Below are 11,756 nucleotides of genomic sequence, written 5' to 3' on the forward strand. Positions count from 1 at the left end.
TTAAACTTGTTCATAGTATGTGCAGTTTATAAGTCAAGTGCAGAAGGAATATTTATAATGTTTATTTTAAGACATTTATAAGTATTTTTTGATGTGCAGAGATAGAACAGAGTCTAAGACTTAAGCGATTTTCAAAGTTTCGTTACATACGCTCAACTCACAGTGTTAATGTTATACTTGTCCTCCTGATCAATGTTAAGCTGCACTTCTAACAATTCTAAAAAACCTCGTTTCATTTTGTCTCGATGAGACAATGCAAAATGACAAAGTACGGCATGCAACCCTGCTTTGAATTCAGCCCTCTCTCGCATCACCCATTCAAAGCTGTTTGCAGCCTCTTCTAAGCGACCCATTTGCACAAACAGCATTCCTATGTTATGCATTATTTTTATTCTGCGAATAGTTTTACGTTGTTAGTAGGTAATTACAATTACTAACTGAACAACGAGTTATTAGAAATTAAATCCGTGAAAGTAATACACTGGAATACATCTGCAATTTAAATAAGTACTGTAATTGAATGTCTCGTGTTCACCTGAGATCCTTCTGAGCTGTAGGAGCTTGATCCAGAGCCATACGATACATTTTTATTGCTTGGGGCAGCTGCCCCATCTTGACATGAATGTTGCCCATGTTTACTTTCAATCTCGCACTATTGTTGAACATTCTGTTCCTAGTAATTGCTTGGTATGTGGCTAAGGCTTCTGTGTACATTTCATTATTAGCATACTGGCTAGCCAAGTTGAAAAGTACCTGCGAATAAAATTGTATTTTTACAGAATCACCAATTTCACTAAGAGTTCAGTTTTCTCACTCACTACAGAAAATTCATTCTGTGACTCACAGCGAATGTTAGATCAACGTTATGATTGTCACTGAGCCCGGCTTGTTCTTGTAAACGTATAAGAGCTCGTTCCCTAGACGAAGCTTCTCTCGCTCTCTCAAGGGCAACACGAGGGTTATTCTCACAAATGGCCTGCACAGAAGTCTCTATCAATTCCATTATTCTCTGTTCTGCGATCTTTATCTTTTCTTCAGGTCTAGAAATAGTGATTAATTATTCAAGAGGAATAATGCGTCCACTTAAAATAACCCAAAAATCTAGCTAAATCAACCCACTTAATCTCCAAACACAAATCACTTACGTATCCTCTTTACCAGTTTCTAACGGTGGTGCAGGGCCTCTTGAACTACTGTTCATATTCAATGGATCAAAAGGTTGCCTACTACTGCTGGTATAGCCAGCCCCACGCACCGCAGTCATTGGTCTCGGACCTGTACCTGGCCGGCCGATCATTCCAGTTCCATTTCTGTGAAACTAAACCAGGAACAATTGCACATGTTTAGCGTTGAGCTTAGTAGTTGAACAAACCGTGCTCTTAATGAGCAGGGTAACAAATACTTTGCAGATAGGTTTCATAGAGGATATATCATGGATTGTGCATTGATAATAACGTAGCGAAGTATGACTTACTCCGCTCGAAGTTCCAAGTCGCATAGCAGTACCAGGTTTTTTTGGTGTCATCTGAAACATGATACGATATCACAGTAGATTTAATGCATCTTTCAAAGTGTATCAGATACCATTATTACGGTAAAGTATTACTCAGGTAAGAAAGACTTTGAAATCTTACAATGGGCCGTTTTGCGTAGCTGGCTTTGATCGCTTCTTGATACAATTCGTCCTGATCCAAATCCTTAGTGCTGAATAACGAGGGATAGTCATTGTATCCAGAATAAATATCATCGTCATGTATAAGTGTCGTCATTGCTGCCCGTTCTTCTTGAACAATCCGAGTATCTCTGTTGCGTATTCACTTGCAATCCGCAGTTTCCACAATTTTAGAGGTTAAGACGTAGCTTCGACTCTGTAAAACTGTACAATCGCGTTATTGATTTACGTTGATTAACTGCGTATAACTTTCCAAGATAATCATCCACCTATCAACCCCATAAACAAGGAATTTTTAAACGGTTGACGTTTTATTATCAATCTTGAAAACAACAATTTTGTCGCAGTGAATTTCTGATTCACACTTGACAACACCGCTCGCGTCGCTTGGCAACACGGACTTAACGCACACGAATGTGTACGACGTGCGTTGACAGAGTTGTGGGTTGTTTGTTATTATTGCATAGGTTAGGTCAGAAGGTGAGAATTCAGAATAATACAACATGCCTTATTGTGTAGCGCCTAACTGCAAAAACAGATCATTCTCAAAGTCAAAACAACAATGTACGGTCGAAGTAGAGAATAACGGATTATTAATTTGAAGCTTAATCTGCTTTCAAGGGCCGGTTTTACCAACTCTGAATACCGTGATTCTTCGGAAAATTATATTCAACGAACGAAATTAAATAGTTTCCATTCCATCTAACGACAAATAGCAACAATTCAGGACCTATTCAATTTATAATTAATAATATTTTCATCCAATAAATAAAATTCCTCCGAAAAAAACGATAATATTTATGGTTGCTAAAACCGACACTTGTTCTATAGGTATACAATAATTTACGAATTATTCAACGCGATGTTTTCTGTCCATTATGTCATTGTATTTATTTATTTATTTTTTTTGTTTTTTTCTTTTTACATATACATTTATACTTATAGTATTATTCTGGTCGTTGACTTTCTGGTTCTATGTACAGGTGCTTTGCACCTCTGTAGAATGTACGCCGGAGTTAAAATTGGATTTAAAAAAAATGTGCATACCTGCACAGTTTCTTATACAAAAGAATTGAAGCTGTGTTCGTACATACCTATGCAACTCGAGAAAATAGTTTATGACGTTGAAAAACTAATACTGCCTAAAGTGAATCGTTTAAACGTGGCGCCCGAAAACTTATCTCATCAATATAACCGACGTGCTACCCCAACTACTCTCCCCAAGGCGCATACCCCTCGCCCCCCTCGCCAACAAGCCTAGCTTATGCCTAGCTTACGCTCCGTCCATAAGTCCTTGGGACGGGAACTGACCACCCCCCACCACGTTCGTTGCAGGACCTGTATATAATACCGTGGTCAACGTACGTATCCTCAGTCAAGGATTGATGTATAGTATATCATTGCCATATCTGCCACTGATTATCATTAAAGTCTTGAAGTGTTTCAATTGAATTACAACGCACAGGATGTGAGCACCCAAACTAGTCCGGATAAAACTTCACTTGAAGTTATACAATTAAAAGAAGAACTCCAATTATTGCAAAAAAGGGTCGACCGTCTGTTGCAAACCCATTTGGAAAAGCAGCCTGATACGGCAACATCGAGTCCAAAAACAACTAAAAAATCTGGGAAAGGATGTGCTTGCAAAGGGAAATGTATAAACAAACCTTGCGGTTGTGTGAAAAAAGAGATTCCTTGTGGGGAATTTTGCAAATACAAACTGGCTAAATGCCAGAACAAGGTGAAATTAAATTTTAAAACAAAATCTCAGTTTAAATTTCAATCTTTCTTGGCTATTTTAACGCAGAATTTTACACAATGCTATGTAAAATATTATTGAAACATTTTACTTGAAGAAAATCGAAACAGTATGAATACAGATACCTTTTCTACTTTTACATGATTTTGATAAATTTACAGGAATCGAACAAAGAAAATATCGCGAATCCAAACGTTCAGGCCACGCTGGCTGGGGTGGCAGACCATGTCTCGAGTAATTTGTCTGTACTTACGCTCAAAGACAATCATCAGACGAGCGTTATGGGTGGTGCTGTGGGTCCGTCTAATGAAAACCTCAAGAATCTTGCAAAGGCAGCAAAGAGTATTTTTAGTCCAGATACCTCTACAGCGTATGAAGATGAACTTCCGTCAGACAATGTCAAGTTGAATGCTACGTTTCAGTTTGGTGATTCCAAAAAAAATTTAAGCTATAGATCGGACTCATCACCAGACGATAGGTTTCACCCCACTCACACCAGAACGAACAACGCAGCGAAGAACCCTGAAAAAATTTTTGGCAAACCACCAATTCGAGAAGATTCTGACGACGATGTAAGAAGAAAATTCATGACGACAAAATGATTACTGAAATAGTATATATATTATTAAGCTGCTAATGTTTCATTTTTCATCTTTTCTTCGTAGGTAGAACTTTCAATTGATCCAATGAAGCCGACGCGGCAATTACCTCGTACGCCCGTCAGCGGATCACCTCAAAGTTTTCGACTTGAACTATCTGTTGCATCTATTTCTTGTTTGCAAAACGAGACTAAAGAAGAACCAATACTGCCTCCAGAAGGTAAGCAATAGTTAACTGAAACGAATTTATTATATGGTTGTTTGAATTGAAACTGAATTTATTTCAGATTTTAATGCACCGGTGGTGAATTTCGAAAAACTAAAGAAGGCTAAAGAAGAACCAATTAAAAGTCTGCGTTAAAATAGCCAAGAAAGATTGAAATTTAAACTGGGATTTTTTTTTTAAATTTAATTTCACCTTGTTCTGGCATTTAGCCAGTTTGCATTTGCAAAATTCCCCACAAGGAATCTTTTTTTTTACACAATCGCATGTTTTGTACATGCAGTAATTTCCTTTACATGTACAACCTTTCCGAGATTTTTTATCAATTGTTGTGCTCGCTGTTTCCGCATTCGGCTGCTGTTCCAAATGTGTTTGCAACTGACAGTCGACCCTTTTTTGCAATAATTGGAGTTCTTCTTTTAATTGTATAACTTCAAGTGAAGTTTTATCAGGGCTAGTTTGCGCGCTAGCATCCTGTGTGCTGTAATTCAATTGAAACATTTCAAGCATTTAATGATAATCAGTGGTAGATAGGGCAATGATATACCATACATCAATCATTGACTGAGGATATGTAAAGACTTATAACCCTGAGACTTTATTCCGCAACTCTGTTCGCTGCTGTATAAAGCGTCACTTTACGGAACGAAAACTGCCACAAAAAGTGGACTTTTCAATGCCCATGCCGTAAAAAGTAAGTTATTTGGTATATTATACCAGCCCGATTCAATTTCTTTTGAACGGAGGCCAAATACCTTATATTTGGATTGATATTCGCCATATTTGCACTCGAGCGCCCTTCCGTTATTCAATCTGAACATATCTTCCGAAGGAGACAAGTATTTTACATGCGCAGTGTTTTTCAGTAAAATCGCTATGAACTAAATAGTGTTAATTTTTATTCTATTCTTTCAAATATTCAGCTTCGTCTGATGGCTTCGTTCGATCGTAAGACCGAACCCCTTTCATTATGAATATTATTTCAACAACGAGTATTTTCTAGAGCAAGCCTCTGATTCTTATTTGGGTTTCCATGTATACTCCAACGAGTGGCGACGAAACGAATTGTACTTACTGTAACTGTCTGCAAAATAAAATGATACATTGAAAACCACAATTTCCAATCTATAGCTGGTGATATGCTAACATCGGAATCTTATCTCATCGTTAGACAAGGTCAATGATTTGTTGGAAGTAGAAGACTCTTGAGGCTTCCGAAAGGTCTTACGACATTTTCTGTATCCGTTTTTGACAGAGATATCGTAATTCAAAGACTGCACGTGTCCAAACTTTTTGCATCGACCTTTGACGCATTCATTCGAGCGATAAACTGTTTAGCATGAAACCATCCATATATAATTGGCGATAATTGATAAGAATTCGATTACAAATAATCCGGAAAAATCATGTCTATGTAATATCAGTCTTTAGTTTTTATGTCCAATTTAAAATTGTCATCAATTTATACGACGTTTCGAAAAAGTTTTACGAGTGAACAGAGGGATTGACGAACATTGAATTACGTTCGATTGCTTTACTCTACTTCGGCAAAATCTTATATATTTGTATACTACTTATCATTGTCACCTTTTGTCTGTGCATACTTGGATTGCGTGTTCCAGCAATTGGATTGATACTGCAATTTCTTTCTTTCAAACTTTCAGCATGTAACTAGCAATTGTCTACTAGTAGTATTTTTGTGTAGAAAGGTCTGCGTTTTCCGCTGCAAATAAATTATATTTTTTAAAAACCATGTAAATCTAGCGTAAGTTAAAAATTAGTTCAATACGTCAGCTGCATCTTCGTTCGCAATCAAGTTATTAGCCTTGACTGAAGACAATATCTTCAGTCAACGGTATGGGTTATGTAATAAACATATGTATGTACACAAATTACATAAGATGCATATAGGAACAACCATATATTTTTATCCTTTGATTAACTTTATCGACTCATTCTCCCATTATTTGCATCAAGAAAAGTCTTCTAACTCTATTCCTTTTAAACCAAGTGTGTGTCTATTGCGCATCTACTTAGATAATATTATTTTTATCGGTCCGATGGAATTGGATTATCATTGCTGAATTTTGCTCAAATGAATTTGCATAGATGAAAAGCATGCGGCGTCCGCACGAGGTTATATTAAAATTTCAGTCCGTTCTCGTTCGTCATTCCATAGGCATAATAATATTCGACTCTGCATTATCCGGGTACACGCGGTGAGCGATGGTAACATCGACATCAGTTCTTGTCGCCTCTGCGTACCGACCTGAGTTGCGGGTGCCAGAGTAGACGCAGAGGGCGCCGCTTGACGATGAATTTTTCTTGTTATAAAGGCATGAATGGGAGAGAGACGCAGTTCGCGTCAGTTCGCATGATTTTTCCACACCGTATTTTTGTAATTGAAAGCAAAAAACGTGAATAAATATGAAATAAAACGTAATATGATAATAAAAATGATGACGTTAGTCTATATTTTCACTTATCTTTTTATTTTATATCACTAAAAAAATACTGATAAAAGAATAAAAACTTGAATGAGTTTCGAATTTCCCTCTCATGTATGAACTAAGTCAAATGACAAGATAATAAACAAATTTCCGATCATGTTTTGAAGACACGTGAAGCAAGAAAAAAAATTCAATTCATATTTTTGAAATAATTATATGATTAGCATTGGAGAAGTTTATTCACAGATAAAAGGTTGCTATTTCGGACGATATTCATAGCTGGTTTGACCACGGAGTAGTCCTCTTTCTTCTGCGGGGTTTGGCATGGTGCTACAGTGCTCTTTTCATTTTCATTAAAGTTGAACATACTTGTTAATTCGTCATCTAATTGGAGTTAATAACTAAGAAATGCCGAAGAATAAGGGTAAGTCAGAGTATTAGCAAGTTTTTAAAAATCATTTCAAGTCGAGTAACCCACAAATTAACCTCCCATCAACATCGAATGACTGGCACGATTTATCGAACAATGTGGTTAAGTTTGGTATAACCTGCCAGTGTCATTCTGGCGTTAAAAATAGTCGATGCACCTTGATGAAAAAAAAATAATAATTTTCTCTTCATCCAATGCGTCATCGCCAATGATGCTCGTGACGAGTGATATGATCCGTGTTTTTGTTATTAGGAAAGGGAGGTAAAAACAGGAGAAGAGGTAAGAACGAGAATGAAACTGAAAAGAGAGAGCTGGTATTCAAGGAAGATGGCCAAGGCAAGTAAAAACACATGTATACACATTCATGTGCATTATCATACAGCCTATTTACTTCTTCGAGTAAGCTAATCTATCCGAGATAATGTTATTCTTCGACTTAAATTCTGACAATGTTCAAAACAAATTGATCCTTGACTCGAAGAAATGTTATGATCTTTGCATAATGTTTGTTTTCACGAACAAAGTAGTCGTGAATGAAAAATAATGAAATAAAAATGCTCACATATTTTTTATTTTACAGAATACGCGCAAGTAACCAAGATGCTTGGTAACGGAAGGCTGGAAGCGATGTGCTTTGATGGGGTTAAAAGACTTTGTCACATCAGAGGAAAACTTCGTAAAAAAGTATGGATCAATCAAGGTGACATTATTTTGATCGGCCTTCGTGATTACCAAGATGCCAAAGCCGACGTCATTCTCAAATATACATCTGACGAAGCTCGTAATCTCAAAACTTATGGAGAATTTCCAGAAACAGGTAAGATTTGGGCTACTCGTTGTTTGTACGTGGATTATTTTCATTGCGATTGAACTAAAGGGTGGTAAGTGATGGAAATCATTGCAGAACTTGGGACGACTTTTAATTTTAATTCAATTTATAGAGTAAAAATTGCATTTAGCCATATCTTTAATTACCTAATGATCGTACGTTTCCGTCCGGTGTTCTTAGAATCTGTTTGAATATCATTTTATCATGAACAGAGAAATGATTGAGTTTGATATAGTATGTGACAAATGTATTTTATCTTTACAGTTCGCATCAACGACACTGTTACATTTGTCGAGGATGGATTCGACGAAGATATTGAGTTTGGTGATGAAATTAGCGACGACGATGAGGATGACGTCGATAACGTAAGTTGTTCAATGTTATTTTAAACTAAAAATGATTGAAAGTTTATTTTCAACATATCAATATTGCCAAACTATAATTTGGTGCTACTAAAATTGCATTTCATCCACTAAAATGGTTCGATGTTTCATGTCACATGACTTACAGACAGGACTTGTTAAATCGAAAGTACAACTCGGAAAATTTTAAATGTTTATGAAAATGTGTTGGTAAAATTTTTCTATTGCACAGATCTGATGACCCGAAAAATAATCAATGGTGGTGAGGGAATGGAGTATAGAAGAATTGAGTGGTGAAAATTGCATCACATGGAGCACAGCCAAGGCATTCTGCTTGCTTCCAATCAATACATAATTGATCAATTGTATCTACAAATAAACAATTGTAACCACTGATTAATGCAGTCATCCTATCGTAACAACTATAATACGCAACCCTTGTATATGTAAATTTAATGTAGACCGAAATAGCATAATATGTTACTCGTAATATTATACTATGCACATTATATGCCTATATATATATTGCTATTTCAACAGTCGCAAATTGACCGCATCAACAAAAATTATTAGATCAATTTATTACTAAATAAAACTTATGTCGCTAACTCTACGTTAAAGACTATCTTCAAAAAATTCCCTTGAGCGAATACACATTGCAAGTTTTTAATGAAACCGTAGTTTTCATCGGAAAGAGAATTATGATCTACGAAGAAGTCCACTGCCAATATTTATTTGTAAAGTTCGTCGTTAGTGGTATTGGTTGTAATTTGACATGAATGTTGATAGTATTTTTCCTTTTGTTTCTTTTAGATAAATTATTAGAGCATCAGTCATTCCTTACGACTTAGGTGCGATTAAATTAAATTCAGAAATGGCAACTGATTAATTAGTAAAATTCTATTACATTACAGATAAAATTGCATTGTAGTTCTCTCTGTAATTTAATTTATATTATTCATTATGTATTTACATTATATTTGTTTCAATAAAATGCAAAGTATAAGTCATTCGTCGACAAATCGAAAGCCCGTGTGTAACTCAAGAATGAATCCTGCGCGAAATAACATTAGCAAAATCGCCGAGACTTCAATTGAACCGTGTGTATATTTAACTATCGATAGGAATGATTGAGATCAAGTACTTCGATAACGTGGCCAGATGTACCAAATCTAGATGCTTTCAAATCAGGGCAAAAAATCAATGCCAATGTGAAACCAAAAAAATAGCTATTTTCATAATTTTTTTTTTATAGTGGACGAATATAATTGGCGCTTTATTCTCATAGAATCTTATTATACACAATTTTTAAATATTGGAACATAAATAATTTACCAGATGACGCCACGAACTAGTGTAAAAAGATGCGCCACTCTTTGATAATTAGACAAACTACTTTTTTAACGTATTATGCAAGTAAACTGACGGAAATCTTCACAAATTCCTTCGAAACAGAGCATATTTTTGTGTTTATGGAGTTCTTTGGTCAACTTTTTACGTATCGTTGAATAATACGTAAGGCGCTACCCTGCCATTTACTATAAAAATTGAGAATTTGGAACAGATCGTTAACTAAGCCGTAATTACTGAAGAATGTAGGCAAAACAGTAAGATCATGAATGCAGAATTTATTCATAATCATTTGTTTTATCCCGACTGCCGATTTCCCACAGCCAATGTTTATAATTATTTTTGCGAAAAGTAAGCCCGATTTATCATAGAGTAAGAGACACAATTCCTTTGGATATGTAACTTTATCGAGCGCAACGAAGTTTGAAGTTTATGATGATTGATGGATGCGACAGCCGTCATAAACTCATCTCGTGCTTAAACGATTGAACGCCAAGGCCGCCGAAGTTGGAACATTATAGTAGAATGATCCTTCTTCAATACGTAGAAACACAAATCTATTAGGAGGCCACAAATTTTCGGGAAAAAAATTCCGTGACAATTCCAGGTGTGTGGCCGGCCCGTCTATTCTGCAGACGTTTACACGAAAATGCAAAGAACTTCAAAAAGAATGCGGCGATAATTATAAACAAAAGATTACAGAAAAACGGGTGAAAAAATAAAGAAGCGAAACAAATATTCGTCGCAAAAGCCATAATACATCACGATTCGAATGTTTGCTGCATCGATTTGAAATTTGAAAATGCGTTCAGCTAAAAATGTCGTTGAAATACGATTCGAGGTCTCCAGCCGAGAATCTTGTCGATAGTCAGATGCTGAAATGAATTCTCGGGAAGGTCCGAATTTTCTTAATACCTGCACCGGCACCGTTCCCCGTGCCGAAGCCCGAGTTTTGGCGTTCAGTACAGGTGGATGACGTCAGGGACAGGCTGCGGATGAGGTTAGCGCCGACGAGGTTACGTCATCGGCGAAGCGGTCGGTTGACATTCCGAAAATAGAGAAACTCTGTGAGCTCGTAGAAGCTGCCCGCAGCCCGACGTCGAGACGAACCTAGAGGCATCATATCATCCGTCGTGCCTACATACATAATATGTGTATAATACAAAGGAAACCGCGGATTATACACGAGATGATCATTATGGTGCAGATTTAACCTCTGTAGCTGGCAAGCCGAAGAGTCCCGGCCTCTGTGACTGAGAAATTCATTGATTGGTTAGGAGGGGGGAGGGCAAATAGCAGGCATGTGAGAGCTGCTAGAAACGTTACTACACGTAGGTACCTAAGAAGTCATTGTTTATTTCTTTATAATGATAGTTACGTAGAATACGACGAGAATTGCGGTCTGAAGAATTACGGCAAGGTAGAAATATAGCGACGCTGTCATCGCAGCTGGGGAAGCGTTGCGTCGTATCGAACCGTTTATGGCAATTATAACATAAAGATCTGTGTCATATGCACATTAATTGCGATCGAAATGTGGCAGGGGGGGGGGGGGGGTGTGTGAGATTTTATGCATTCGCCGTGAATCATTTTACATTTTACCCTGTACACTTTGCAAATGCAGAAAGCGGTCAGAGTTTTCTACATGTTGCAAAGGAAACGTGCAACTTTTTAGTCATCGATAGTTACGATGAATAAAAACGTTTACTGCAATGTTAGAAAAACCCTTGCTCACGCGGGATTTCAACGCGCATGGCGCGAAATTTGAATATTCAAATTCCGTTCCATTATATTGTCATGCATGGCCGTACGTCGCATTATCATATATCCGTACAATACGCGTACATTATGTAGATTAGCATATTTTATCACACAAGCCGAAACTGCACGCTGTAATAGAATGTGAACGTAAAATACTTTTTATTGTATTATTGTATTGATCGAATGACGCGATCGTGATCAGTCAACAATTTCAAATGATATCTGCCTTGTGCAGTGTTCACGATTGATTGGTCAAGATTAGCTGTACATGTTTATGTACACAGGTTTATCACAGGTCGAGAAAGATAAGCACCTGGCACA

The 11,756-nt window shown here is 36.8% G+C and overlaps 3 protein-coding genes across 5 annotated transcripts in view; 2 read left to right on the forward strand and 1 right to left on the reverse strand.

Moving 5' to 3' along the window:
• Positions 1–2,031, reverse strand: part of LOC124405689 (intraflagellar transport protein 88 homolog) — a 25,706-nt gene extending 23,675 nt beyond the window's left edge. The window contains exons 1-6 of one of the 3 annotated variants that reach the window (XR_006929136.1): positions 1,635–2,031; positions 1,475–1,525; positions 1,146–1,318; positions 845–1,040; positions 536–753; positions 162–393 (exon numbers count right to left, since the gene is read on the reverse strand). Coding sequence is in view for 2 of the 3 variants with exons in the window: in XM_046880846.1 (XP_046736802.1) it covers positions 162–393; positions 536–753; positions 845–1,040; positions 1,146–1,318; positions 1,475–1,525; positions 1,635–1,769 (1,005 nt within the window). In the remaining variant the exon portion in view is untranslated. The remainder of the gene's footprint in view (positions 1–161; positions 394–535; positions 754–844; positions 1,041–1,145; positions 1,319–1,474; positions 1,526–1,634) is intronic. The other 2 variants (XM_046880846.1, XM_046880978.1) reach the window with 2 other exon arrangements.
• Positions 2,032–2,936: 905 nt separating this feature from the next.
• On the forward strand, positions 2,937–5,651 carry LOC124409087. The gene is made up of 5 exons (XM_046886492.1): positions 2,937–2,996; positions 3,138–3,413; positions 3,593–4,003; positions 4,097–4,250; positions 4,318–5,651. Exons 1-5 carry the CDS (start codon positions 2,937–2,939, stop codon positions 4,389–4,391), a joined length of 975 nt encoding a protein of 324 aa, XP_046742448.1. The 3' UTR covers positions 4,392–5,651.
• Positions 5,652–6,974: 1,323 nt separating this feature from the next.
• LOC124404911 (eukaryotic translation initiation factor 1A, X-chromosomal) lies at positions 6,975–9,178 on the forward strand. Its single transcript, XM_046879406.1, has 5 exons — positions 6,975–7,127; positions 7,386–7,469; positions 7,714–7,950; positions 8,227–8,327; positions 8,557–9,178. Exons 1-5 carry the CDS (start codon positions 7,112–7,114, stop codon positions 8,560–8,562), a joined length of 444 nt encoding a protein of 147 aa, XP_046735362.1. The 5' UTR covers positions 6,975–7,111; the 3' UTR covers positions 8,563–9,178.
• The last annotated feature ends 2,578 nt before the right edge of the window (positions 9,179–11,756 follow it).

This window comes from Diprion similis, chromosome 1 (genome assembly GCF_021155765.1).
Source record: "Diprion similis isolate iyDipSimi1 chromosome 1, iyDipSimi1.1, whole genome shotgun sequence".
In the NCBI taxonomy this organism is placed as follows: Eukaryota; Metazoa; Arthropoda; class Insecta; order Hymenoptera; family Diprionidae; genus Diprion; species Diprion similis.

Coding starts and splice junctions, on each gene's coding strand:
- LOC124409087 (XM_046886492.1), top strand. CDS start 2,937: ATGCCTAGCTTACGCTCCGTCCATAAGTCCTTGGGACGGGAACTGACC. Junction 2,997..3,137: donor AACTGACCACCCCCCACCAC/GTTCGTTGCAGG, acceptor TACAACGCACAG/GATGTGAGCACCCAAACTAG. Junction 3,414..3,592: donor TGGCTAAATGCCAGAACAAG/GTGAAATTAAAT, acceptor ATAAATTTACAG/GAATCGAACAAAGAAAATAT.
- LOC124404911 (XM_046879406.1), top strand. Junction 7,470..7,713: donor ATTCAAGGAAGATGGCCAAG/GCAAGTAAAAAC, acceptor TTTATTTTACAG/AATACGCGCAAGTAACCAAG. Junction 7,951..8,226: donor TGGAGAATTTCCAGAAACAG/GTAAGATTTGGG, acceptor TTATCTTTACAG/TTCGCATCAACGACACTGTT.